Consider the following 26,350-nt stretch of genomic DNA (forward strand, 5'->3'; position numbering starts at 1 on the left):
TAGTCCTCAAATAGGCTCCATATGATCCAGTGTTGTAGTACATCCCTTCCTCACCGACTATGAGATGACTCCTTCACTTTTTTTCATTGCTAAGAGGGCTCCCCCATAGTCCCCCTAAGGGCTTTCAAGTTTGAGGGCCCTCTGGTTTCTATAGGGCCCTTCAAATAATGTGAAGGTCCCCATAATCCCACGCGAAACGTTGGAAATAGGATGGAAAAAGGGCTATAGCAAGTGATCATGCACTTCTGACCTTTTGTAGCCCACCTAAAGGATGATCAGGGTGGTTTAGGCACCCCCTACCTAAAATGTAGCAATCGCTACCAATTTGCCACTATTTCTTTGGATAAGGGTGCCACAAAAGTAAAGAAAAAAGCTTATGGAACACCCATATACATTTTAAAGGGCCCTCTACAAACACCCTTTAGAAATAGGTGAACAAATGCAGCTAGTTGGTAGCTTTGGCATATCTCTTGATTCCTTGATGTCTTGAGTGGGCTATCACTTTAAGTACCACGACATTCTCGCATACGAGAGAAGAAGAAGAGAGTTTTAACGTCATAGGAAACTATCCCAAGAGACCTTAAAGATCTATCCGACGAGGAGAGTTGGACTCAAGACCTGTTATTCAAGAGGGAAAATGGCATAACCAATCTACCACACGGGTGCGCGTGTGTGTGTGTGTGTGTGTGTGTGTGTGTGTGTGTGTGTGAGAGAGAGAGAGAGAGAGAGAGAGAGAGAGAGAGAGAGAAATGAAATGTTATATTAAACGTCTTCAAAAGGCCAAAATGACCTCTGAGACCAAAAGTTACATCCCAATAAAATCTGATACTCCGCCTGGAAAGCTATGAAAATAGAAAATGAACAAAAAATCTAAAACCTAGGTCTGTCACACATTGATGGGTAGGTGGGAGGCGTAATAGAGTAACCTATCATATTCCAAAATTGCCACATTTTAATCTGAAATTATGCTTTGCTTATTTACTCCATTTGTAGAGTGAAGAGTGCAAACCAACTTATGAGGAGTGACCACAATAGCTGCACATACAACAAAGCATGTCTCGCGACCATAGCTGCCTATTCAGAGGAGAAAGCCAAATGAACTAAGACTTACAATTTACACCAACACCATATGATAATTTTCCAATACAAATATTGACAAATCGATCATCCTGATTACAATTTCCCTCATTCGAGAGCTTAATCAATATAGAAACAATTGAAGCCCAGTCCAATGAGGCCCTTACAACGGTTCCTTCTGTACAATTAAATGTGCAAGCAGTTAATTCTTCTATACATCCAATATTTTGTACAGTTTCATTTTGACTTTAATAGTATAAAATTGTCTTTACACATTACCCTTCATGAGCCGGATAGTCCTTGGAAAACTTGGCTGTCTTTCTCATGCGCAAAGTTAACATTATGTTAGCGGAACATCAGCCGGATAGTCCTTTGTAAACTTGCGCACAATTGCACGAGTCTGCTGCTCTTGATCTTTGAGATTTTGCGGTACAACATCATACACATCTTCAAAAAGGTTAGATAATCCTGGTTTTTTCCTGGATTCTGCATTTTGAAGGGCTGACATCATCTGCAATACACACACTAGTTTCTTCAAGAACATGAAACCAACAAACAAATGGGGAATCTAAAACAAATGACAAAAGCAAGCGACCATCGAGCACTACAAGTAGCATGATGTGCTATACCAAAAATGGTGAACAGCCAAACATCAAATACCTGTGCTCTCAGATCTTGTCGTAAAAGATCCTCATCCTCATCACACCACCATTGATTATTTTGTAGCCAAAGTCGAAGCCTTGCAACTGGGTCGCGCCTGGTTCGCCAATGTTCGATCTCTTCCACACTACGGTATTTGGAAGAGTCATCCGATGTTGAGTGATGTCCCACACGATATGTGAGTGCCTGGAATGCTTAAACATATTAGGCAGAGCTCCTTACAACAAAGGACAAAGCCTGAGAACATCAAACAAAACTTCTGATCCCACCTCAATAAGAATGGGTCTAGACTCCTCGATGGCCATTTTGCGGGCGCTTTTTACAGCCAAATAAACAGCTAACGCATCATTCCCATCAACACGGATACTTCGGACTCCATAGGCTTGACCCTTTATGGCCACGCCATCGCCTGCACATCGCAAAAACTCACAACATGTTACATCGCTTCAAAAGCGTGAGCGATATGCACATAAGTACTATGCTCCATTGATAAAGAAGAGAGTGTACTTCGAAACTGCTCCGAAGTTGGTGTGCTGATTGCCCATCCATTATTACGGCAGATAAACAACACGGGGGCTTCTAGAACAGCTGCAAAGTTCATTGCAGCATGGAAATCACCCTGCAAAAAAATGTGAAGGTCTTTAATAAATAGAAGCTATGTCTTCTATAATCAAATTCCTCTACAAAAGCTTACCTCACTAGTTCCTCCATCACCGAAGTATGTCACCGCACAAGAACCTGCCTTGTCCACCTTCAAAGCATAAGCAGCCCCAACCGCTTGTGGTAATTGGGTACTAAATATGCCACAAAAAGAATGTTACTAAGCAAATAATATACAATTTTTGACTCACGCAGTCCTAGATGAATTCAGGAAAGTCGTGTTCACATATAAAGAGAAGTGCGTGCTAGCTATGAACTTCTCATAGTCATCCACAAGACAATGTAATCATATACATCTCTCCAACAGTGGATGCAGCGCTAGGTAGTGGAGAGCATCGTTTTTTCCAGATGCGTCTGATTAGGCAACCATACTCCCGGACGCGTCCGAATCCGATTGACGTATGATTGAGTTTTTCAGCCTTTATCTTTTTACTCTATCTTCTAACTACTCATATGACGATGATGAGGAACTCACCACTCGAAATACAAAGACCAAGGATGCTTCTATCCTACTCTATCTAACTAATCTAAGGTAACTCTGTTGGTTTTCGTATGTGTTCACACTAGTCTAGGTACTCCTTCCCCAGCACAACGGCGCCAATGTCTGAGGGGGCTTTTACAACATGTGTCACATCTCACAAAGGGATGGTCCCAAGAATAGAATGTCAATCTTAGGAAACAAGTGATTCGAGGCTCCATTTTAATTTGGCCTCTTCATTTTGTTTTTGCCTAGGTTCTAAAATTTTCAATGGTGTTTCACTCCATTGTATGGTTTTGTGCACCTTTGTAACCTTTCAAGTGTCATATAAAGGCTGTCCCCTGTGTCAACCATTTCCTCTATGTGCTGCAAAAAACAACGTTGAAAAGTTGGAGCCTGCCACCGGGAGACCCATCAAATATGAGCTCCACCTGCTGATCCTGAGACCCCATATGCATGACCAATAAAGCACGGGAGATCTTCTCATCGAGCCAATGCTGCAAGCTAAAAGCTCACTGAGGGATGGGATCATGTTTTGGTAGAATATAGCGACCAATACACACCATGTACTCTAAAGGAAATGGTAGCCCCTGGAATCTTACATAAAACCACCATCACTCACCCCGCCTGCTGATCCTGAGACTCCGTATGCATGATCAAAACTTAATGTGAGAGGAAAGCACGGCAGATCTTCTCATCAAGCCAACATTGCAAGCTACAAGGCTAGTGATCGTGTCTTGAGTAGAATACAGCGACCAATACACACCATGTACTCTAAAGGGAACAATAGCCCCTGGAGTTTGACAATGTCAGAGGACGGGCACCACGTGCCAATAGAAAAGAACGGACTAAACAACTTTAAGCACTTCAAATAACAACTGAACTGAAAAAGATGCACGACACGAGACGGGGAGTGGCGAAGTTCCACCCCCAGAGAGCACTCACCCTCTCAGTATTTCTTTATTATTGCTGATTCGCAAAGTACAACAACCAGGGAGCACCTCCTATGCAATCTGCGCGCTAAAGAGTGCCAAAGAGGGCCCCCAAGGCTCATCATATTTACAGGCCCAAAGCCTAATAGCATCAAATATGAAAAGCTGACCCCAACAAAACACTTTTTGGATTTTCCTAAAAATCTACCGTGAATTGCGGAACGTCCGTACAGGTGTCACATCATCATATTTTTCGGTGCAAAGTCTTCTGAGTGTGTTCTGCTTTATTTTTAATGCCTTTATGTCACTTAGGCCCCATCAGACGGAGTCCCGTAAGTTGGTGGAAACTCTTCTTTAAAAATAGGCCACTCGTCAAGACTTTGTAAGTCTGTAAAACTTCTACTTCTTCTGCTTGTAAAACTTCTACTTCTGCTGCTTCGTCAAGACTTTGTAAGTCTGTAAAACTTCTACTTCAGCTGCTTGTAAAACTTCTACTTCTTCTGCTGCTTCTTCTCAGGTTTTTGGCCCCTTGGCCGGCGTCTGAAGGTTGCCTCCGTTCTTCAGTGGCTTGACACATCAATAGTTTGTGACAGACCCCCTTCTTAGAACAAAGTAATCATCCGCGATTACAGCATATCTACAAAACAACTCACGTTAGCTGAAAAATTTCCAAGGGTCATTCCGAGGAACAATCAGTTCGCGCTTTTTTTTTGTTTTGTTAAGGAGTTGGCTTCTTCTTTCGGCTCTTTTGATACAATGCAACACAAATGCTCACATATGCATGTTACAAGACACAACGAACAGCACCGCTGAGCACTCCCCCGAGACAAACAGTCTACAGTATAAAGCTACTCAACGACTACCTCATCACTCCCCCCGCAAATAACCTAAAAAGGTCCGAGCCATGAGCTCAGAGGACTGTACAACCAAACGTTCCCCAAACCACAGCCTGCGTCGCTTGGAAGTTCTGTCACAAAACGGGAGCGTACACGAGCACTTGAAAATCTAAAAATTAAAATACTTTGCAAATGTGAGAGAAGGGAGAAGATCGACACAATATTGGGGACCAGAAGATGGGCTGGTCCCCCCCCCGTTAAGAGTATTCTTTTATTCAGGGAGAACTCGTATACAAGCACGAGAACCAGAGGAAACCCCTCCGTTCTGTAATCTTAGACCCGAAGGTCGTGCTTTCCCGTAAAGGGCTTGGGCACAAGGCCGTTCCTTCCCGTAAGGGACTTAGGCGCGAAGCCGTACTTTCCCGTAAGGGACTTAGGCGTGAAGCCGTACTTCCCGTGAAGGGCCTTCCCGTAAGACGGGAGATTCCTGCAAAACAAACCGCACAAACATGCGACAACAATTCGTATGGCGAATCCACAATAGATACCTGTCGCTCTTGCGCGGGAAAAGCGACTTCCGTGCTTCGTAGTCTCGCGATCTCTTGCGGCAGAGTCTTCTCTTGCTGATGTTGGTACCTCCCGTGAGTGAGGGCATGTGGTGCTTTTATAGCTCCCTGGCCACGGCACGAATAACTGCTTGCGTAGAGATCGCGGCCGCTTTTTTTTTCTTCTTTTTTTTCTTTTTTTTTTTTTGCGCCGTTCTATCCAAAATAGGGAGAGAGAATTCGCTGGCTGGTTTTGTTGCTTTATCTTCTAAGTGGCTGCCCACTTATTAAGTGGGCGGCCGGCATATTTTAAAATTGGTCTGAACCTGCCCAAAAACTCAATAAAACCTTATAAGTTAAAACCAATGCATTTAACAACACTTCCCAGGCGTCCCTGGATGCAACCACATGCACGAATGCAATGCAAACATAGATTCCTCACGGGAAAGCGTCTGCCTTCCCGCGATTGTTCCTGCTTTTCGTAAAAAGCTTCATTGAACCCATCTTTATTCTTGTGCTTGCGTTCTTACGCGTATTTTCTTACTCAGTTCGGATTTCCTCCTTAGCCTACGGGATGCCCCCTTACTGATGCACCCGTCACCCATCATGTGACGCATCAGGGGCACTCGTAACCCGGCCCTTTCCACCGAACTTACGGAAACTCCTTCGCGATGTTTACCGTCACCCATCAAACGACACATCAGAGTTTGTCCGTTCTTGATGGTAGTTCCTGTAGCTACAATCTTTTAACAGTTCTTAGTGCACATAATAAAATATCCTAAAAAAAAGAGATGAGTCGTTAAAAATAAGAAAATAGTCCAATTAGCAACATCCCTCTGGCTTCTAAACAGTTGACCTCACCTATAGTGCTTGGACATATACCTCCAGTATCTCGGGATAAGCTGCTAATTCCTCTTGCGTCATCCACTGAGCATCTAGATTCGAGTAGTTCTTAAACTTAACCAAATACTTCCGTGTTATCTTTCCGGATTTGAGAGACCGCTCCTGATGACTTACTATCTGCTCCGGTTGGAGTATTTCTTCTGTTTCCTTAACCTCAGGAGGTTCCTCAGCACTAGGCTGGCTTGGAGGCGGTCCCACATACGGCCGGAGTAAACTGACATGGAAAGCATTATGGATCTTCCAATTAGGCGGTAGCTCTAATCGGAAAGTGACATCATTCACTCGCTCAGTGATCTTAAACGGCCCATAATAGTTTTACCACTTTCCCCTTATGAGATGCTTGTTTCTTAAGTCTTGCCTTCTCAAACTTGAGTAAGACTAATTGTCTGACTGTTAAGTCTAGATTCCTTTTGTGCTTGTCTGCAGCTTTCTTATGCTTTTCCTGAGAGCGTAGAATAGCTCTCCTAACTTGCCCGTAGGCTGTGTCCAAGTCCCGGACAAATTCATCTGCTGCAAAGATCTTATCTTAGTTAAAAGGATGGGTGGAAGCAAAAGGCTTACCATATAGAATCTCAAAAGGTGCTTTCCCTGTCGATGAGTGTATGGTATTGTTATACGCATACTCGACAAGAGGCAAATATTTCTCCCAGTCAGATTGCCGGTCTGACACATAAGCTTTTAACATATCCAATACTGTGGAATTGGCTATCTCACTTTGCCCGTACGTTTAAGGATGGTAGGCAGATGAAAAATTCAGCTTCGTACCAAGATTATCCATCAAGGCATGCCAAAAATTTCCTGTCATGCGAGGATCTCGATCACTCACAATAGACTTAGGCATTCCATGATGCTTAAAGATCTGTGCCAGAAAGACCCTAGCCATATGATCTGCTTTTATCGTTTTCTTGACTGGTATAAAGTGTGCTTGCTTGCTAAACGTGTCCACAATGGTCCAGATCGCATCATTTCCAGTCTGAGTTCTAGGGAGGTCCATGATGAAGTCCATGGCAATACTTTCCCAAGGTTCATTAGGCACAGGCAAAGGTTGTAGCAACCCAGGCATCTTATGCCGATCATACTTCACTTTTTGGCAAACCAAACATTCCCTGACATACTTATCAATGTCTGCTTTAAGGCTAGGCCAAAAGAAATATCTTTCCATTGCTAAGGTCGTAGGGAGAATACCCCGATGACCCGCATAAGGCGAAGCATGTGCTTCATCCATGATCTTCTTTCTTAATGGTTCCACCACACATATAGCCTGATGGTGGTACAGATAACCGTCCCGAATGGAATAGGGAAACTCATTCTCTCCACGATGTAGCTTTCCCCAAATGGTGGAGAAGTCTGGATCATTCGGATACAAATCCGGTAGTGCTTCTAATTCTTGGTGATACACCGAAGTGATAGCGTTCACCCTTGGCCGCCTAGACAATGCGTCTGCGACCACATTCTTACTCCCAGCCGTGTGAAGGATCTGGAAGTGAAACATAGACAAAAAGTTTGCCCATCTCATCTGCTTCTCAGATAGTTTCCTTTGCGTAAGAAAATACCGCAAACTCTGGTGATCAGTCTTGATCACAAAATCCACTCCTAGAAGATAGTGCTTCCAGTTGGATAAGGCGTGAATCACAGCCGTGAGTTCCTTTTCGTAGATTGATGCATGCAACTCTGCATCCTTAAGCCGTCTGCTTTCGTAGGCCACTGCATGGCCTTCTTGGTTTAACACTGCTCCGATGCAATCGCCTGAAGCATCGCAGTGAACCTCAAATGGTTTTCTTAAGTCAGGCACTATCAAAATAGGTTCATGGCTTAGCAAGTACTTGAGCCGATCAAAAGCTCCTTGTTGTCTCGATCCCCATCTGAAAGGAATCTTCTTCTTTGTAAAGTCATAAAGTGGTCCTGCTACATGAGCAAATCCTTGAACAAACCTTCGATAATACGAACATAATCCCAAGAAACTACGTACATCATGTACCGTAGTGGGAATAGGCCAATCTTCTACCACTCGGATCTTGGCAGGATCCATACTCACTTGATTGTGAGAGACTATATGGCCGAGATAGTGTGTCTCTGAGAGAAAGAACTCGCTCTTCTTTGCATTCACATGCAACTCATGCTTTCGCAATTCTTGAAACAGTAAGTCCAAGTGCTTCCGATGTTCCTCTTCTGACTTAGAGAAGATGAGTATGCCGTCAAAGAATACTCCCGTAAAAGCTCGACACGGGCTGAAAATGCGGTCCATCATGCGATTGAACGTCGCAGGAGCATTGGTCAAGCCGAAAGGCATTACCAAAAATTCATATAGTCCAAAGGTTGTGCGGAAAGCAGTCTTATGGACATCCTCAGGGGCGATCCGTATCTGGTGATACCCACTCTTTAAGTCTATGCGACTAAAGACACTTGCACCCTGCAACTTATCAAGTATATCATCAATCCAAGGGATCGGAAAACGATTCTTGACTATGATCTTGTTTAAAGACCTATAGTCTATGCACATTCGAAACATGCCATCTTTCTTCTGCACCAGTAGAACTGGAGAGCAGTAGGGTGAAGCACTGGGCCGTACTAACCCTTTCTCTAGAAGCTCGTTGACCTGCTTCAAAATTTCCTCTTGCGGAGCAAGACTCACCCGATAAGGGGGTTGATTGGGAGGCGAGCTACCCGGTATGAGATCTATGCGGTGATCTTCCGGGCGTACCGGAGGGAGTTCATCAGGAAGTGTTTCCTTGAACATCTGGAATTGAGTTCGAGCTTGGTGGTGCGGGTTCCTTCCTTGCTTTCTCTTGCCTCGTAGAGGATTGTTCTTGCCGTTGTTGCTTTAGCCGGCAGTCCGGTTTCATATGTCCTTTCTCGCCACAGTAGAAGCATCTTCCTTCCTCTCTGAAAGTTTGAAGTTGAGTAGGAGAAAGATACTTAGTTCGCTTGCCAGTGCCCTCTGGCTTTTTAGAATGATCATCGTCCCTCGATGGAGGACGTTTTCTTCCTTGGCCCCCTTGGTCATCGTAGACCCCTCTTTGTCTTGCACGGTAAGTGCTATGCTCCATCTTTCTGGGCATCCCAGTTTAGTGCAAATCCTCAGCAATGATTGCTGACTCCATCATCCTCTGAAGAGTATCATGCGGATACACTTTCATACTCTTTCGAAGCTGCGGTTGGAGACCCGCTTCGAACTTTCTTTTCTTTTCCTCGTCGGCAATCTTCATGAAGGGAGTGACCTTCAGAAGAACCGACCAATACTTGTCCACATAAGTCGTTACTCTTTCATGTTCCTTCTGGGCAAGCCAGTCCCATTCCTTCCGTATGTCCTGCTCGAAGTCAGGCGGAAATTGTTCATAAAATTCAGATTTGAAGCTCTCCCAAGTTCTGGCCTGAGAACCTTCCAGAATCTTGGCTAACCACCAATTACTTGCCGTTTCCTTGAGGTGCATCCCCACATGGCGTAATTTGGATTTTTCTGTGAAGTGCCCATTGGTAAAGGCGACTTCAAACTGTCTGACGAAGGACAGTGCTTTGGAGATGTCTCTCCGTCCGTTGTAGGTTTCGAACTTGATGTCCTTGTCACCTGATTTGAAGACTCTCATGAGATGTTGAGACTTGCGACCTTGCTTCTTGAATCGAGGCTTATCTTAGGTTGATGTATGGTAGTGGCGGTAGTAGCTGCTTCCTTCTTCTAACGAGATGATCGAGAAGTAGAAGTATAATCAGGAGAGTAAGATGGAGATGAGATAGAGATGTCCTTGCTCTCGTCTAGCAGAGAGAGCGCTTTTTTCCTGGCCTTTCCTTGAAGTAGGCCGTTCATTCCGATCCAAAGATCCTTTGGGCACCTCGGCACGTGCTTCTTCTCTCGCCTCCTGTGGTCTCACGCCAACAGTGTTGTATGGATGCTTGGCTGCATCAGTTCCATTCGTTGTCTTCATTCTGCCCAAAAGCTTTTGGACGTCTGGCAACAGTAGAATTTGTTGCAACTCCGCAAGCTGAGCTTGCACTTGTTGAAGCTCCTCTTCAACGCTTCTCCCTTGGCTCGACATGGTTCTTCCCGTTCTTCCCGGAATCGTCCTTCTTTGCAGAGAAAGAGAGGAGTCCGAGCTCTGATACAACTATCACAACACGGGAGCGTACACGAGCACTTGAAAATCTGGAAATTAAAATACTTTGCAAATGTGAGAGAAGGGAGAAGATCGACACACTATTGGGGACCAAAAGATGGGCTGGTCCCCCCCCATTAAGAGTATTCTTTTATTCAGGGAGAATTCATATACAAGCACGAGAACCCGAGGAAACCCCTCCGTTCTGTAATCTTAAACCCGAAGGTCGTGCTTTCCCGTAAAGGGCTTGGGCACAAGGCCGTTCCTTCCCGTAAGGGACTTAGGCGCGAAGCCGTACTTTCCCGTAAGGGACTTAGGCGTGAAGCCGTACTTCCCGTGAAGGGCCTTCCCGTAAGACGGGAGATTCCTGCAAAACAAACCGCACAAACATGCGACAACAATTCGTATGGCGAATCCACAATAGATACCTGTCGCTCTTGCGCGGGAAAAGCGACTTCCGTGCTTCGTAGTCTCGCGATCTCTTGCGGCAGAGTCTTCTCTTGCTGATGTTGGTACCTCCCGTGAGTGAGGGCATGTGGTGCTTTTATAGCTCCCTGGCCACGGCACGAATAACTGCTTGCGTAGAGATCGCGGCCGCTTTTTTTTTTCTTCTTTTTTTTCTTTTTTTTTTTTGCGCCGTTCTATCCAAAATAGGGAGAGAGAATTCGCTGGCTGGTTTTGTTGCTTTATCTTCTAAGTGGCTGCCCACTTATTAAGTGGGCGGCTGGCATATTTTAAAATTGGTCTGAACCTGCCCAAAAACTCAATAAAACCTTATAAGTTAAAACCAATGCATTTAACAACACTTCCCAGGCGTCCCTGGATGCAACCACATGCACGAATGCAACGCAAACATAGATTCCTCGCGGGAAAGCGTCTGCCTTCCCGCGATTGTTCCTATTTTTCGTAAAAAGCTTCATTGAACCCATCCTTATTCTTGTGCTTGCGTTCTTACGCATATTTTCTTACTCAGTTCGGATTTCCTCCTTAGCCTACGGGATGCCCCCTTACTAATGCACCCGTCACCCATCATGTGACGCATCAGGGGCACTCGTAACCCGGCCCTTTCCACCGAACTTACAGAAACTCCTTCACGATGTTTACCGTCACCCATCAAATGACACATCAAAGTTTGTTCGTTCTTGATGGCAGTTCCTGTAGCTACAATCTTTTAACAGTTCTTAGTGCACATAATAAAATATCCTTAAAAAAAAGAGATGAGTCATTAAAAATAAGAAAATAGTCCAATTAGCAACAGGTTCAAGCATACAACCAAACGCTCCCCAGACATCCTGTCTGCGTCGTTCAGAGGTTTTCCAGCATACAACGAAACGCTCCCCAAACATCTCGTCTGCGTCGTTCAGAGGTTTTCCAGCATACAACGAAACGCTCCCCAGGCATCCTGTCTGCATCGTTCCGAGGTTTTCAAGCATACAACAAAACGCTCCCCAAACATCCCGTCTGCGTCGTTCCAAGGTTTTCAAGCAATACCAAAACAGCATATCTCACTTCTCCACCCAAAAGTAAAATCACCAATCATTGAAACCAGTATTAAACCAGAGTCAAACAATTCAAATCGGCACTAAGACAGGTTCAAAACAGATACCATTTATTTCAAACAGGATCACCAAACAAGTACTCAAACAGTATTCTCAAACAAAATTCAAACTTAAAAAGCAATCTCGACAACAGTCGAGCTCAAAAAGTCGACTGACTTTCCATCCTGAAACCTGCACCAAAAATTAGGGTTAGGTTCCTTCCATAAGGTCGTAGCTGACTGTAGCATGATCCACAAACTCTTGAATAGTCGAAACAAACCTCGACAAGCAATGTTCCTGTGGCGGTGATGGTAGTCTCAAGACCTGGCAAACACACTGGACCTCGGTTATCAACAAGAGACACCTGCTGAGAGACGTCTAAAGACTGCAAGTTGTAATCTGTTGGGGTTTCAGTGGCAAGCATTTCAGGATACCCCACTCTGCCAGAAACCATATAACTTCGGGCAAAAAAATTCTTGAAAGCTTGCCAAGGCTTGGTAGCTATAGACATCCACCACTGCATCTGAGAAAAATAGCAACTCAAAACAAATCTTGATTCTTCTATTGCAAGTGATCTTTATGGCTTATGCCCTGTAAGACATGAGCGGTGAAGACAAGAGCGCGCCTGATGTGCAATGAAGTAAGGGTGGGAGTGGCTAATAAGCCCGGGGTCGGAACACGAAACTGAAATTTCCAATGAACTTTGGAAGTGCGATCTTGCTTTGTCTACTCTTTGGTAGGACCAGTATGCTTTTAGAAAAGCATACACCTAATGCTTTGATACCACTATCACAGGACGGGCACCACATGCCAACAGATAAGAACAGACTGAACAACTTTAAGCACTTCAAATAACAACTGAACTGAAAAAGATGCACGACACGAGACGGGGAGTCGTGAAGTTTCACCCCAAGAGAGCATTGGACCCAATGTTGGCGCCCCTTACGGTATTCCTTATTATTGCTGATTTGCAAAGTACAACAGCCGAGGAGCACCTCCTCTGCAATCTGCGCGTTGAAGAGTGCCAAAGAGGGTCCCCAAGGCTCATATTTACAAGCCCAAAGCCTAAAAGCATCAAATGCAAAAAGCTGGCCCCCAAAAAACAATTTCCTAAAATTTCAAGATTTTTCTAAAAGTCCGTTGCGAATTGCGGAACGTTCGTACAAGTGCCACGTCATCAGTGTGTTCTGCTTTATTTTTAATGCCTTTATATCACTTGTGCCCCATCGAACGTGGTCCCGTAAGTTGGTGGGAACTCTTCTTCAAAAATAGGCCACTCGTCAAGACTTTGTAAGTCTGTAAAACTTCTTCTTCTTCTCTTCTTGCTTCTTCTTAGGGTTTTGGCCCCTTCGTAAGGATCTGAAGGTTGGCTCCGTTCTTCAGTGGCTTGACACGTCAGCAATTTGTGACAGACAACCACTCACCCCGATCTTAGACTAGCTTTGATAATGAAAGGCCCTCCCAAATCCATAAACACCAATGGAGCCTCCTCTCAAGAGGAAATCGGATGCACACAAGATTGCTTGCCAAAAGAGCAATCACTTTCAAGAGAAATTCGAACAGTAACAGTGTCGAGCCTACGTTGCTGAGGAAACCATGGATCCTTCCAAGCCAAGACAAAAAAAACCCCACAACCATCATGAGCAGGCATAAGAATCGATGCGATCATCCGAAATAGCTTCCTCAATCTCAGCCATATGTGTAACAAACCCTCTTCAGATCCCATAATCCCAATCAATGGACTCCCCATCTATCAAAGCCGCTCATTACCAATGGAGCAAAGATACCTCTGCCCAATCTATATGAGTCCCTCCCAAGGTCCATCCTGATCTTGACATGAAGAGTTCCAATCAAGGGCTCTCTATTTCCTCAAGACACCTCGGCCACTGACGAAGCAAACCTCTTCACGTGTCCAACCAAACAAACAAGCGGCCCCATGAAAGTGGATGAATGAGCTATCACAAACTGCTGATGTGTCAAGTCACTAAAGAACAGAGCCAACCTTCAAATCACATCCGAGGGGCCTAAACCCTAAGAAGCAGAAGCAGTTGTACGAATTCGCGGAATTCATGCTGACATGCTGTACGGAAAACCCAGATTTCGCGTTGGGCTGCTGACATGGCAGACTGTACAGATCTCCGCAATTTGCACTAACATGATGACGTGGCAAACTGTACGGATTTCCGTGTTTTGCGTTGACTGTTGAAGTGGCAGCTATATGGATTTCCGTGATTTACGCTTGCAGCTTTTGGGCATCGCTTTTGGACCAAATACTTTTGAGTTTGAAGGCTTTTCATGTAAATTTCTTTTGGGCCTAGGGCCTTTAAATATGAGGCCATGGGCTCATTCTTTGGCATGCTTTCTCGAAAAGGTGCAGAGTCTAGCACCACTAATCCTCACAATGGTATCAGAGCAAAAACAAATTCCGGGGCCTTTGGACTTGGCGTCTACCTAGCCTCGCCGTTGCCGATCCTACCCACAACCCTCACCTAGTGTGTTGTATGGCCGCAGAGGAAAGATGGTGTACTTCAACTACCAGTACTAAGTAGATGTTTAATTCTATGTAGATAAAAACAAAATAAAAAAAGAACGAGATAGCAGTGAGTGTGTGTGTGGCGTACCCGATCCTTTTCGAAACCATCTGTGCCGGTGACTCTCCATGTGGCTTTTCGTGAGGATGTGACTCTTCGAGCTCAATCTCACACCCCTCCATGTGAAAAGCACCGTGTTGGCAGCCCCCCCCACCCCCCCCCCCCCCCCCCCCCCCCCCCCCCCCTTCTTCTCCCTTGCTCTCACTCTTCTCTCAATTGTTGGGTTATGAAGAAGAATCGCAAAGCTGAATCGCTGGGCTGAATCACCAAACCCCTTCGCTGGCTGCCCTTTTGTCACATAAACCCCTTCGCCTAGAGTGCTCGCACCTTTTCCGGTGAAAAGGCACTAACCGGGCAGCCCTTCATCCTTATCGCACCCCTCTAGGCGTTTTGCACCTTTTGCGCACAGAAAATCCCAAGGCGTTGGTGCTCCTTGTGTCACAAAAATACGGAAGCGTAAACTGACGTTTAATTGCACTTCAAATACTCAAGAGAATTAGAGGGAGAGAGAAAACTTGACACTCCATTGGAGACCAGAAGATGGGCTGGTCCCCCCCCATAAAGAGAATATCTTTATTACTAAGGGAGAATCTTTACAAGCACATGAACGGGGCATACGCCCGTCCTCTATTCTTTCTTCTGTTTTGTTCTGACTACTGACTGAGAAAGTGTTTCCACTTTCTTTCTGCTTAGGGGATTTCCCCTCTTCTGCGAGACTGGTTGGAAGCTCTCGAAAAGAGAGTCTATCTTCCGAAACAGCTCATCGGAAGCTCTCACAGAGGAGAGTCCATCTTCCGTTATGTGTTGCCTTCATGCTCCTTCATTCATGCATCGAACACAAAAGAGAAACAAGCAAAATGCACACGCACATGCTTGCTGTAATTTTCTGCACATAACCTGAAATTCTTACCTGTGCACACCCCTACGCCGAAACAGAGGTCTTCTTCGCGATGGAATCGCGCCAAACTTGATGTAGACTTAGGATAAGGAGAGAGAAGAGAATTTCTATGGCTGATCTGCTGAAAAACAGCCCTAATCGAGGTGATTAGGGGCTGAAAACAGAGAATTACAGCAGCTGCACTCTGCTAAGAGAGCGTCTACGGCAGCTTCTCACGATGAAACTTCACCAGAAGGTGTCTATGACTGTGAGATCCCTTGTTCTTGACGAGGGGAGCACAAGGCTACCACATATGTCGCAAGGGGCTGCTCTCAAGCTTCAATGGAGGGCTCCACCGCGTAGAGCACGCTCACATTAGGGGGGGTAGGTGCACTGCCAGCCCTGAAAATGGGGGAGGGGGGGCTCCTAAATAGCCATCAGGGAGAGGGGGCGCTAGGAAGAGAGAGAGAGGGTGAGAGTGAGAGTGAGAGAGAGTTAGTTTGCATTGGTAAGTGTGCCACTTGGCACACTTACTTTAAAAACTTAAAAACCATTCAACTTTTGACTTTAAAAACTTCTAGCTCATTAATTAAAAATGTGCAACTAACTAACAAATGCTACCAATGATTCTTTTATGAGAACACCAAAGGTCTGCCGACGCAATGCTGCACTGGCACTGCACCGCCTTTACCTGTTCACACTTGTCCGGCCGTCTGCCCGAGCACGGACCGTTAAATTTAATTTAACGAAACTTACCCTAAGGCTTTATTAGCTTTATTAGCCTTAGGGTCACTGTTCTAAGGACCCCATCTCATTCATGTGCTTGTACTGACGCGCGTATTTTTCCTGAGCCTAAAATCTGAGGCTACTGCTTACCCCTTTCTGAAGACCCGATTTCCCAATCACTAGGGCTTCAGGGTAATTTCTGCTAAGGTCCCTCTGAGGTGTTGTGGCCCGCATTTAGGCTCACCTGAGGCCTTAGAACTGCTAGGTCTATTCTGGTGTACACACAACTAATTAGATGATTCTGTTCTCGTAAATAAATTAATTATTTACAAAGTCTGACTTAGTTACACCTTGTTGCTGGCATGCTGATTCGTGACACCCTTTCGCTGGCAAACCTCTTCGCTGGCCTTTATTTTACGTAAAACCTCAGCAGCGCGCAATGTATTAAAACCAGCAGCACACTACATTAAAACCCGCATCAACGTTATCTATTGAAAAGCCCACCAGCGCTAGACAACTTGGCCAATGAGAAGCCCTAAATTATAACCCATGTGAACACACCTTTTAAGTGACCCTCTTGAACACAATTTCAGCTTACATAAAAAGATATGAGAGACAGCCAACGATGCCATTTCTCGAAGGTTCTCCTCCAGCTTCTTCTTCCAGTGCTGGCTTAGTGTGCACACTGCACACAATACCTTTCGCCGACGAGAGCAATTGAATAACCTGTTACACAAAATTTCCTGATGAAATCTTGCCGGAGAATTCCGCTACACATGAAAGTGATCGTGATTCCAAATTCTCCTACTCAGAGCCAAAAGTGATAATCATTCTAGATTCCCCGACTCCAGAGCGCAAATTTATTCCAGAGGAACTTTTCGCTCTCGAAGCACTCGTCCCAGAACTTGTTCTCGAACCAAAACCTGCACCTAGTCGAGTTCCCTTTGAGGCATAACCATGCCGACATCACACGATGGAGGTCAATCTGAAGACGCCCTTACTCTCATCAAGGAGCAGATGGCCACACTTTCCACAAGCCTCGCATCACTTCGCACTCGCTTGGATCAGATGCAGACGCAAAACACTTCTCGGAGCCGTCCTACGACTTCTCGGACGACTAATGCTGCTTCTCCACTACCTTCTTCCGAAGCTTCAATGGACGAACAAAACGAACCAGATCCAACTAATGAGGTAGACAATCGCGAACTTCAATTACCTTATAAAATTTATAATGCTGCACAGAAGAAGAAACTGGATGTTAAACTACCTGAGCCTTATAATGGTCGCCGCGACAAGCGCATACTGGACCAATGGCTATTCAAAATAGAGGTCTACTTGTCAAGCACGGACATGGTAGAGAGTGAAAAAGTTGCACTTGCTAGTTCTCTGCTCAAGGACACAGCATTTCTTTGGTGGCAACGACAGGTTGCTGATGGTAAACACACACCTTCTTGGGATAAATCCCGGCGCGCTATTCGCAAGGCGTTCGAACCTGCCAATGTAGATTTTCATGCCCGATCCTCTCTTCACCGCCTGAGCGAGACAGGTTCCTTGGCTCTCACAAGACGGGCACCACGTGCCGATAGAAAAGAACAGAATGAACAGACTTTTAGCACTTCAATAACAACTGAATTGAGAGAGAGAGAGAGAGAGAGAGAGAGAGAGAGAGAGAGAGAGACGACACGCGACACGAAGTGATGGAATTCCACCCCAAAGAGTATTGGCCCCAAACCTTGGCGCCCCTTTCGGTATTTCTTTATATTGCATCAACACAGTACAAGCCGGTACTCCAAACTCTGCACCTTCTCCAGGAAGCATGCCAGAGAATGAGCCCATGGCCTCATATTTAAAGGCCCTAGGCCCCAAAAGCAGTTTCCATGAAAAGCCTTCAAAACTCAAAAGCTTCTGGTCCAAAAGTAATGCCAAAAAGCTACCAGCGTGAATGATGGAATTCCGTACAACTGCCGCGTCAACACAATCAACGCCTTTTGCGAAAATCTGCCACATCCGCACTGTCAGCGCAAATTGCAGAGATCTGTACAGTTCTGCCACGTCATCAACTCGTTGCGCAAGCCTTTGTGTGTGTGTGTGAATCATGCTTTATGTTTAATTCCTTTACATGCTTTATGTTTAATTCTTTTATGTCACTGGGCCCCATAGGACGGGGTCCCCATAAGTTGGTAGGACTTCTTCTTCTGTTACTTGTTCTTCTTAGGGTTTAGGTCCCTCGGCCAAGATCTACAAGTTGGCTCCATTCTTCAAGGCTTTGACACGTCAACAATTTGTGACATCTCCCCTTCTTGCAAGAGAGTAATCGTCCGCGATTACAGCATATCTACAAAACAACTCAAGTTAGCTCAAAAATTTCCGAGGGACAATCAATTCACTATTTTTTTTTTTTGTTAAGGAGTTGGCTTCTCCTTTCGGCTCTTTGATCAAGGAGTTGGCTTCTCCTTTCGTCCAGTTTGGAGCTCTTGTTATGCTGGCGTAGTAAAATTAGCCATCACACCCAGACCACACTGATCTTCCACGGGTGTCTTGATGCACTAAAATTACATACACGGGCAATCCCATCCAATTAAAAATATTCAGTAGTTGGCACATCAGAATGCAACACAAATGCTCCCATATGCATGTTACAAACACAACAAACAGCACCGCTGAGCACTCCCCCGAGACAAACGGTCTGCAGTATGAAGCTACTCAACGACTACCTCGTCACTTCCCCCGCAAATACCTAAAAAGGTCCGGTCCATGAGCTCAAAGGATTGTACAACCAAACGCTCCCCATACCGCAATCTGCGTCGCTTGGAGGTTCAAGCATACAACCAAACGCTCCCCAGACCGCAGTCTGCGTCGCTTGGAGATTCAAGCATACAACCAAGCGCTCCCCAAGCACCGGCCTGCGTCGTTCGGAAGTTTTCTAGCATACAACGGAACGCTCCCCAGACATCGGTCTGCGTCGTTCCGCGGTTTTCAAACATACAACAAAACGCTCCCCAGGCATCTGCTTGGGTGGGTCCGAGGTTCAAACAATAACAAAACAGTATTTCTCACTTCTCCACCTGGGAGTAAAATCACCGATCATTGAAACCAGTATTTAAACCCAGAGTCAAACAATTCAAATCGGCACCAAGACAGGTTTAAAACAAATAGAATCCATTTCAAACAAATTTCAAACAATACTTTCTCAAACAATGTTCAAAAGTATCTAACTAGAAAACAACTAGAGAGGTCATTCAGGGCTTTGTTCGGATAGTCGAACTTTGAGGACAACTGGCTTGCCCTTCTGCATCACGGTGATGGTTCGGTTCCAAACCTGGAGAGTTACATCATTCTTGTCGTGCCAGGGCATGCCCAAGAGAACGTCGCAGTTGCCCAACTTCATAATGTGGAAATTGGCTTTTCCATGATAATCTTATATAGTCACTGGAAGTGCACCAATGAGCGGTACCACTTTCTGAGTTTGCCCCGTGGCTAGCTCAGCTTCAATTTCTCCACCCTCTGCACCATAATCAAAGTGCATCTGCTTCAAGAATTCTGGATGGATGAAGTTCTCCATAGCTCCGGGGTCAAAGAAAATAAGGGCTTTCAAGCCATTGACTTTTCCATAAGCTCTGCATAATTCATTAAAAATCTCGAGGTGTATATGATAAATATCGGGTACTAGTCCAATAGCAAGTCTAGATTTCTTGGCCGGAAGTGGCCACGTGGATCTGTCTGACGTGGGAGCAGAAGGTTGCACTGAGGACGTCGAGGCTCGCTCAGGACATGTATTGAACGTATGCCCTGTTTGGAGACATTCGAAGCATCAGCCTTCTTGTAACAAGGCGTCTTGTTGATGTTGTGTCAGACGAGGCCGTTGAGATTGGTTTTCAAGGGATTTCCAAGAATTTGTCCGTTGTTGCCGGGAGTTCTGGTTAGTGGCCGGAGGTTCTTCTGTGGTAAACTCCAACTTTCCTTTCATGAGCTTGTAGCTGACCACGGCATGGTCCATAAGCTCTTGCATGGTAGAGACTTGCTTAAAGAGACAATATTCCTGCAATGGTGAAGGTAGTCCAATGGTGTAGCACTCGCGCTAGTCCTCCAAGGAAATGAACTTAAAGAAGGACACCGGAAGGTACACGTCGAGAAACCTTTGGTTATAGTCGTCCATGGTTTCGGTCGCAAGCATTTTCAAGTTGCCTCACTCTGCCAAAAATCCGGACTTCAAAGATCAAAGTCATGTAACTACGTGCAAAAACTGTCTTGAAAGCTTGTCAAGTCCTTGGAGCATGCAATTGTGTCGCGATTGAACTCCACCATTGCATAGCATTATCTTTAAGAAATCTCGTTGCTCGAGAAATCTTGGATTCTTCTGTATAGTTCCCCAAAGCATAGATGTTGTCGAATTGCTGTAGGAACTGCAATGCTTTCTTGCAATCTTTCACCGCGGAAAAAGTGAAAATTTTGATTGTCGTGCCGTCATCTTTGAAATCTTTGGGTTGGTTAGGTGCATATCCCAGGTATGGATAATAAGGGTATCCATATGGGCTCCAACCATTGTAGCCAGGTGGCGGCGATGGTGCAAGTAGGGGCAATGGCGGTGGCAAAGGCGGTTGCACTGGATCAGGGTCGGATGGTTGCACCATATTCCTGAAGTCTCCCCCGATCGGATCAGACGGCTGAGAAGGTTGCTGATTGGAAGCTCTCGTACTTTCTGATGCCGGAGGAGGAGGTACCAACTACGGCATCAGAGGGGGTAACATGTAGTTCAAAAACTGTTGAAAACGTTGCAGCATCGGAAGATTCTGCTAAGGATACCGCGAAAGAATGTCATGAAGCTCGTCGAGTAGAAACTACAAATTTTTTGTACAAAAGAACAGACTGAACAGACTTCTAGCACTTCAATAACAACTGAACTGAGAGAGAGAGAGAGAGAGAGAGAGAGAGAGAGAGAGAGAGAGAGAGAGAGAGAGAGAGAGAGACGATACGCGACACAAAGTGGTGGAATTCCACCCCAGAGAGTATTGGCCCCAAACCTTGGCGCCCCTTTCGGTATTTCTTTATATTGCATCAACACAGTACAAGCCGGTACTCCAGACTCTGCACCTTCTCCGATCAGCATGCCAGAGAATGAGCCCATGGCCTCATATTTAAAGGCCCTAGGCCCCAAAAGTAGTTTACTTGAAAAGCCTTCAAAACTCAAAAGCTTCTAGTCCAAAAGCAATGCCAAAAAGCTACCAGCGTAAATCATGGAATTCCGTACAACTGCCACGTCAGCACAGTCAGCGCGTTTTGTGGAAATCTGCCACGTCAACACTGTCAGAGCAAATTGCGGAGATCCGTACAATTCTGCCACGTCATCAGCTTGTTGCGCAAGCCTTTGTGTGTGTGTGGGTCATGTTTTATTTTTAATTCCTTTATGTCACTGGGCCCCATCGAACAAGGTCCCCATAAGTTGGTAGGACTTCTTCTTCTGTTACTTGTTCTTCTTAGGGTTTAGGCCCCTCGGCCGGGATCTGCAAGTTGGCTCCATTCTTCAGGGCTTTGAGACGTCAGCAGTTTGTAACATTGGCCGCGTACATCACAGAGTTTCAGAGACTAACTCTGGAGATAGAGAATCTCAGTCCCTCTATAATAAACTACACAATTTTATTGACGGGCTTAAACCAACCCTAAAGGACAATGTGCACAAATACAACCCTACCACTTTGGATGCTGCAATTGCCTATGTGGAGCGTTTTGGCGATAATCAGTGCCCTACAAGAAACTTTTTCCCTAGTGTAGATCTTCAAATAGCGCTTGCTTTTCACAGTGTGAACGCAGAGAAAGCTATAGCCAAAATCAGTGGCATCAATCTCAGTTCAGGCAGCACGCAACAACACCTTATTCAACTTCAAGGTTCTATTCTCAAGATCAACAATCTCAAAGCAAATCTTCTTCAAATGCTCCACTTGATTGTGGTAAAGAACAAGATTTTCTCAAGATCGGCATTCCAATATTCCGCAAGGCTCTTCCTCAAATGCTTCTTCGATTTCAAAGAAGGATGGATTATGTACAATTTGCGGTGGTAACCATAGATGGTACAAAGAGACCAAATCCATCTAATTTGAAAAAAAAAATCCAACGCGAAAACGTCATCCAATTCTGAACAACCAGCTTTTGCTCAAGATAAAGGAAAATTTATGGTCAATACAATTCATGTCTCAGCAAACACGACTGTTCTTATGAAGCATGCTCAATGCAATTCTTCAGTTTTGGAGCCTCTCAAAGAAAGTTCTGACCCTACTTAGAACTCTCAATGGTCGCTCCATCAATATTTTGGTGGACAGTGGATGCTCTAATAATTTTGTCAGCACTCACATAGTTCGACAGCTTGGCTTGCCGACTCAGAAGACATCTCACTTATATGATGTGGAATTAGCAAATGGATCAATTTTAACTTGTGAGGAGACAATTCGATAGTTGCAGTTCGAGATTCAAAATTATGAAGATCGACTAGATTTCGAAGTCATACCTTTATCTTAATACGACATGATTCTTGGTCAGCATTGGTTATTCCAATATGATCCTGCTATTAGCTTTCAAGGACATACTATCAATTTGTTCAAAGATGGACGTGAATTGAGTTTACATGGGCTTTATCATGTGGAACGAGTGATTCAAGCCTCACGTGTACTAGTCAAACAGCATGATACAGTGGATTATAAAACGAATATGATCTCAGATGCAGATGCAGAAATTATTAATGATGAATTTTTGAGTTGATTAACCTCCTAAATCAATTCATGAAGAGAAAGATGATTTTAAGCAAGAAGTTTTTTCAAGTGATACTTCGTTACCAAACAAAGGTAAGGATATAGTTGCAGATTCATAGTCAAAAGATGACTATGCTTTCTTTGATTCTTTGTTGGATGATGATATGCCAATTGCAAGTCATAAAGTGACAATTTCTGAAGATGAATCTGAAGAATTTTGGGATTCGTTATTGGAAGATGATTGTTGTCTCAATCCAAAATCCTCTCCAGTGATTCATAAAAATGAAGTTACCTTCTCTAAAAAATGCCTTGAAAAGATTTCCTCTATCATCACATACTTCGCAATTATTGGAAGATTTTAAACCAAAAGTCTTACCCCCTATGAAGGATTTTAAAGATCAACATGTTGTTGCAGTCAACCTGATTAAGCCAGATTCCTCTATAAATTCTTTGAATAATGCAATGGCATGGGATTTAACAGTCAAAGAAAAAAGGTTTCGCAAGAAGCAAAGGTTCAAGACAAAGGTTTCAAATAACTCAAAGACTGAAGATTTTCAAAGATTCAATGCTTTTCCAGAGTTCTATCAACATCAAAAGTCATTTCTTTAACCGAGGCTCTCATTTTAAATGGGAGGGAATGTCACAATTGTGACTATGTTACAGTATTACATCTAGTCCTAGTTGCAGATACGCAAAGTGCCACGCCAAGGAGAACCCCTACGCTTGGATGGTCACGACCCTTCCCTCAAGAGAGATACCTCTTCGCCAAAAGTTGGGGAGCATCATCGACTGGTCACACCCCTTTGCTCTACGGTTGCGACTCTTCGTCCAATTGTTATAGCTCTTCGCTGGAAGGATGTGCCCTTACGTATAAAGTAGTGTCTCTTCACCATCAGTCGTGTCTTTTCATTTGTGTCTCTTCGTCTCCTATATAAGGAGCCTATTGTACTTAGTTTTGAAGCATTCGTTCAATCAATCAAACATCAGTGATCTCGTCTTGAGTCTCAGTTTGATCTTAAGTATGAAGTTTTAGTCTTAAATATAGAATTAGCACCACTAATCCTCACGCTTACAAGAGAGAAATGAATCAAAGGGTAGACTTTAGAGATAGATTGGTCTTTAACTTATCCAACTTTGAAAATTAGAGTCTGCATACGACTTCCTAGAAAGAAAAATTACTAATGTAAAATCGCTTGTGCATCAACGCCTATTAGCTTATGGCAACAACAAAAGGGTATGGGAATATGGGTATCATAGCTTACTGGTATCATTAGTGCAATGATATGAGGTTGGGAGGGCTCTCGTAGTGGCCTTCTCTATAAATGAACTCTTTGTAGGGCACAAGGATATGCCACGCTCCTACACTGCTCGAGAGAAACCGCATAAAAATAGACCAATTCCGATAGTCATGTGGTGTCAACCCTTGAGCATCATAAAGAGTTGAGAGATTGAGAAATTAAAAGAATAGATAGAAAGAAGTCCACATAGAAAAGTAGTAGTGAGGTAGACACCACCAAGAGAAGCATGTTAGAAAGAGGAATATAGGCCCTTATAACCCTATTGGGAACACTCGTGACGCCATGAGTGTTAAAGGGTTGAGAAATTGAGTGTGTAGTCGACTCACGTTGGGAACCTATCATATTGCCTGTGAAAGCTAAAAATAAACCTACTTTGTTTCTATTTTTGGCATAAACGAGCAAAAGAGGAGGAGGTTGTTTTTTGGAAGGGTGTTTTTTGAAGGTGTGTGGACTGGGAGAAGAAGGCAAGAGAAGAAGAAGAGGAAGGGACGTTTTTCCAGAGCGGGAGAGCTCTCTCTCTCGCCATCTGCTAGTGTGCACATGTCACAAGACGGGCACCACGTGCCAATAGAAAAGAACAAACTGAACAAACTTTTAGCACTTCAATAACAACTGAACTGAAAGAGAGAGACGACACGCGACATGGAGTGACAGAATTCCACCCCAGAGAGTATTGGCCCCAAACCTTGGCGCCCCTTTCTGTATTTCTTTATATTGCATCAACACAGTACAAGTCGGTACTCTAGACTCTGCACCTTCTCCAAGAAGCATGCCAGAGAATGAGCCCTAACCTCATATTTAAAGGCCCTAGGTCCCAAAAGCAGTTTACAGTAAAAAGCCTTCAAACTCAAAAGCATCTGGTCCAAAAGCAAAGCCAAAAAGCTGCCAGCGTAATTTACGGAAATCCGTACAGCTCCCACATCATCAGCCAACGCAAAACACGAAAATCCGTACAACCTGCCACGTCATCATGCCAGCACAATTTTCGGAAATCTACCACATCATCAATTTTTTTGCGTGTGGATTCTACTTTATTTTAGTTTCTTTATGACACCGGGGTTCCATCGGACGGGGTCCTCATAAGTTGGTAGGACTTCTTCTTCTGTTACTTGTTCTTCTTAGGGTTTAGGCCCCTCGGCCAGAATCTGCAAGTTGGCTCCATTCTTTAGGCTTTGACATGTCAGCAGTTTGTGACATCTCCCCTTCTTGAAAGAGAGTAATCGTCCGCGATTACAGCATATCTGCAAAACAACTCAAGTTAGCTCAAAAAACTTCCGAGGGTCATTCCGAGGGAAATTCCAAGGGACAATCAGTTTGTTCTTTTTGTTAAGGAGTTAGCTTCTCCTTTCGGCTCTTTTGATCAAGGAGTTAGCTTCTCCTTTCGTCCAGATCGGAACTCTATATATTCCGGCATAGTAAAATTAGCCATCACACCCAGACCGTATTGATCTTCCATGGGTGTCTTGATACACTAAAATTACATACCCAAGCAATCTCATCCAATTAGGAATATTCAGTGGTTGACACATCACAATGCAACACAAATGATCACATATGCATGTTACAAGACATAGAAACATAAAGCCGCCAATGAACACTCCTCCTGCGCAACCTAGCAAGGTCCGGGCCGGGAGATATTCAACGACTCCCTCATCACTTCTCCCGCATAACCTAAAAAGGTCCAGGCCAGGAGATAGAGGCCTTTTACAACCAAACGCCCCCCAGGCCACAACCTGCGTCGTTTGGAGGTGCTGAGAGTAACCGCTGCTCAGACTTCTTAATACTCCTCCCGCATAACCATCCAGGTCCGGGCCGGGAGTCACGACAACAATTATTTTACAAGCATACAACCAAACGCTCCCCAGGCATCGGCCTGCGTCCTTCCGAGGTTCAAAGAATACCATAACAGTACTTTTTTCACTTCTCCACCCGCGAGTAAAATCACCAATCATTGAAACTAGTATTAAAACCAGAGTCAAACAGTTCAAATCGGCACCAAGACAAGTTCAAAACAGATACCATCCATTTCAAACAGATTCCGTACAAGATCACCAAACAAGATCAAACAAAACTCAAACTTTTAAAAAAGCAATCTCGACATTAGCCGAGCTCGAAAAGTCGACTGGCTTGCCATCCTGGAACCTGCACCAAAAATTAGGGTTAGGTTCATTTCATAAGGTCGTAGCCGAGCACAGCATGGTCCATCAACTCTTGGACAGACAGTGTTTCTTTGGCGGTGATGGTAGTCCCAAGATAGCAATCGCATTGGACTTCCAAGGTTATCTGCTCGTGAAGAGACATCTACTAAGAGATGTCGAGAAATTTCAAGTTATAATCTGCTAGGGTTTCCATAGCAAGCATTTCAGGATACCCACTCTGCCAAAAGTTGCACTCCGAAAAA

The 26,350-nt window shown here is 44.5% G+C and overlaps 1 protein-coding gene across 2 annotated transcripts in view; it reads right to left on the reverse strand.

Moving 5' to 3' along the window:
• Nucleotides 1-1,128: 1,128 nt before the first annotated feature.
• Nucleotides 1,129-26,350, reverse strand: part of LOC147419129 (2-oxoisovalerate dehydrogenase subunit alpha 2, mitochondrial-like) — a 31,369-nt gene continuing 6,147 nt past the window's right edge. The window contains exons 5-10 of one of the 2 annotated variants that reach the window (XR_015187134.1): nucleotides 2,432-2,531; nucleotides 2,245-2,356; nucleotides 2,007-2,146; nucleotides 1,738-1,923; nucleotides 1,357-1,588; nucleotides 1,129-1,255 (exon numbers count right to left, since the gene is read on the reverse strand). Coding sequence is in view for 1 of the 2 variants with exons in the window: in XM_086505653.1 (XP_086361779.1) it covers nucleotides 1,418-1,588; nucleotides 1,738-1,923; nucleotides 2,007-2,146; nucleotides 2,245-2,356; nucleotides 2,432-2,531 (709 nt within the window). In the remaining variant the exon portion in view is untranslated. Of the gene's footprint in view, nucleotides 1,589-1,737; nucleotides 1,924-2,006; nucleotides 2,147-2,244; nucleotides 2,357-2,431; nucleotides 2,532-26,350 lie in introns of both variants that reach the window. The other variant, XM_086505653.1, reaches the window with a different exon arrangement.

Source organism: Adiantum capillus-veneris, chromosome 29 (assembly GCF_014529385.1).
Source record: "Adiantum capillus-veneris isolate H3 chromosome 29, ASM1452938v2, whole genome shotgun sequence".
In the NCBI taxonomy this organism is placed as follows: Eukaryota; Viridiplantae; Streptophyta; class Polypodiopsida; order Polypodiales; family Pteridaceae; genus Adiantum; species Adiantum capillus-veneris.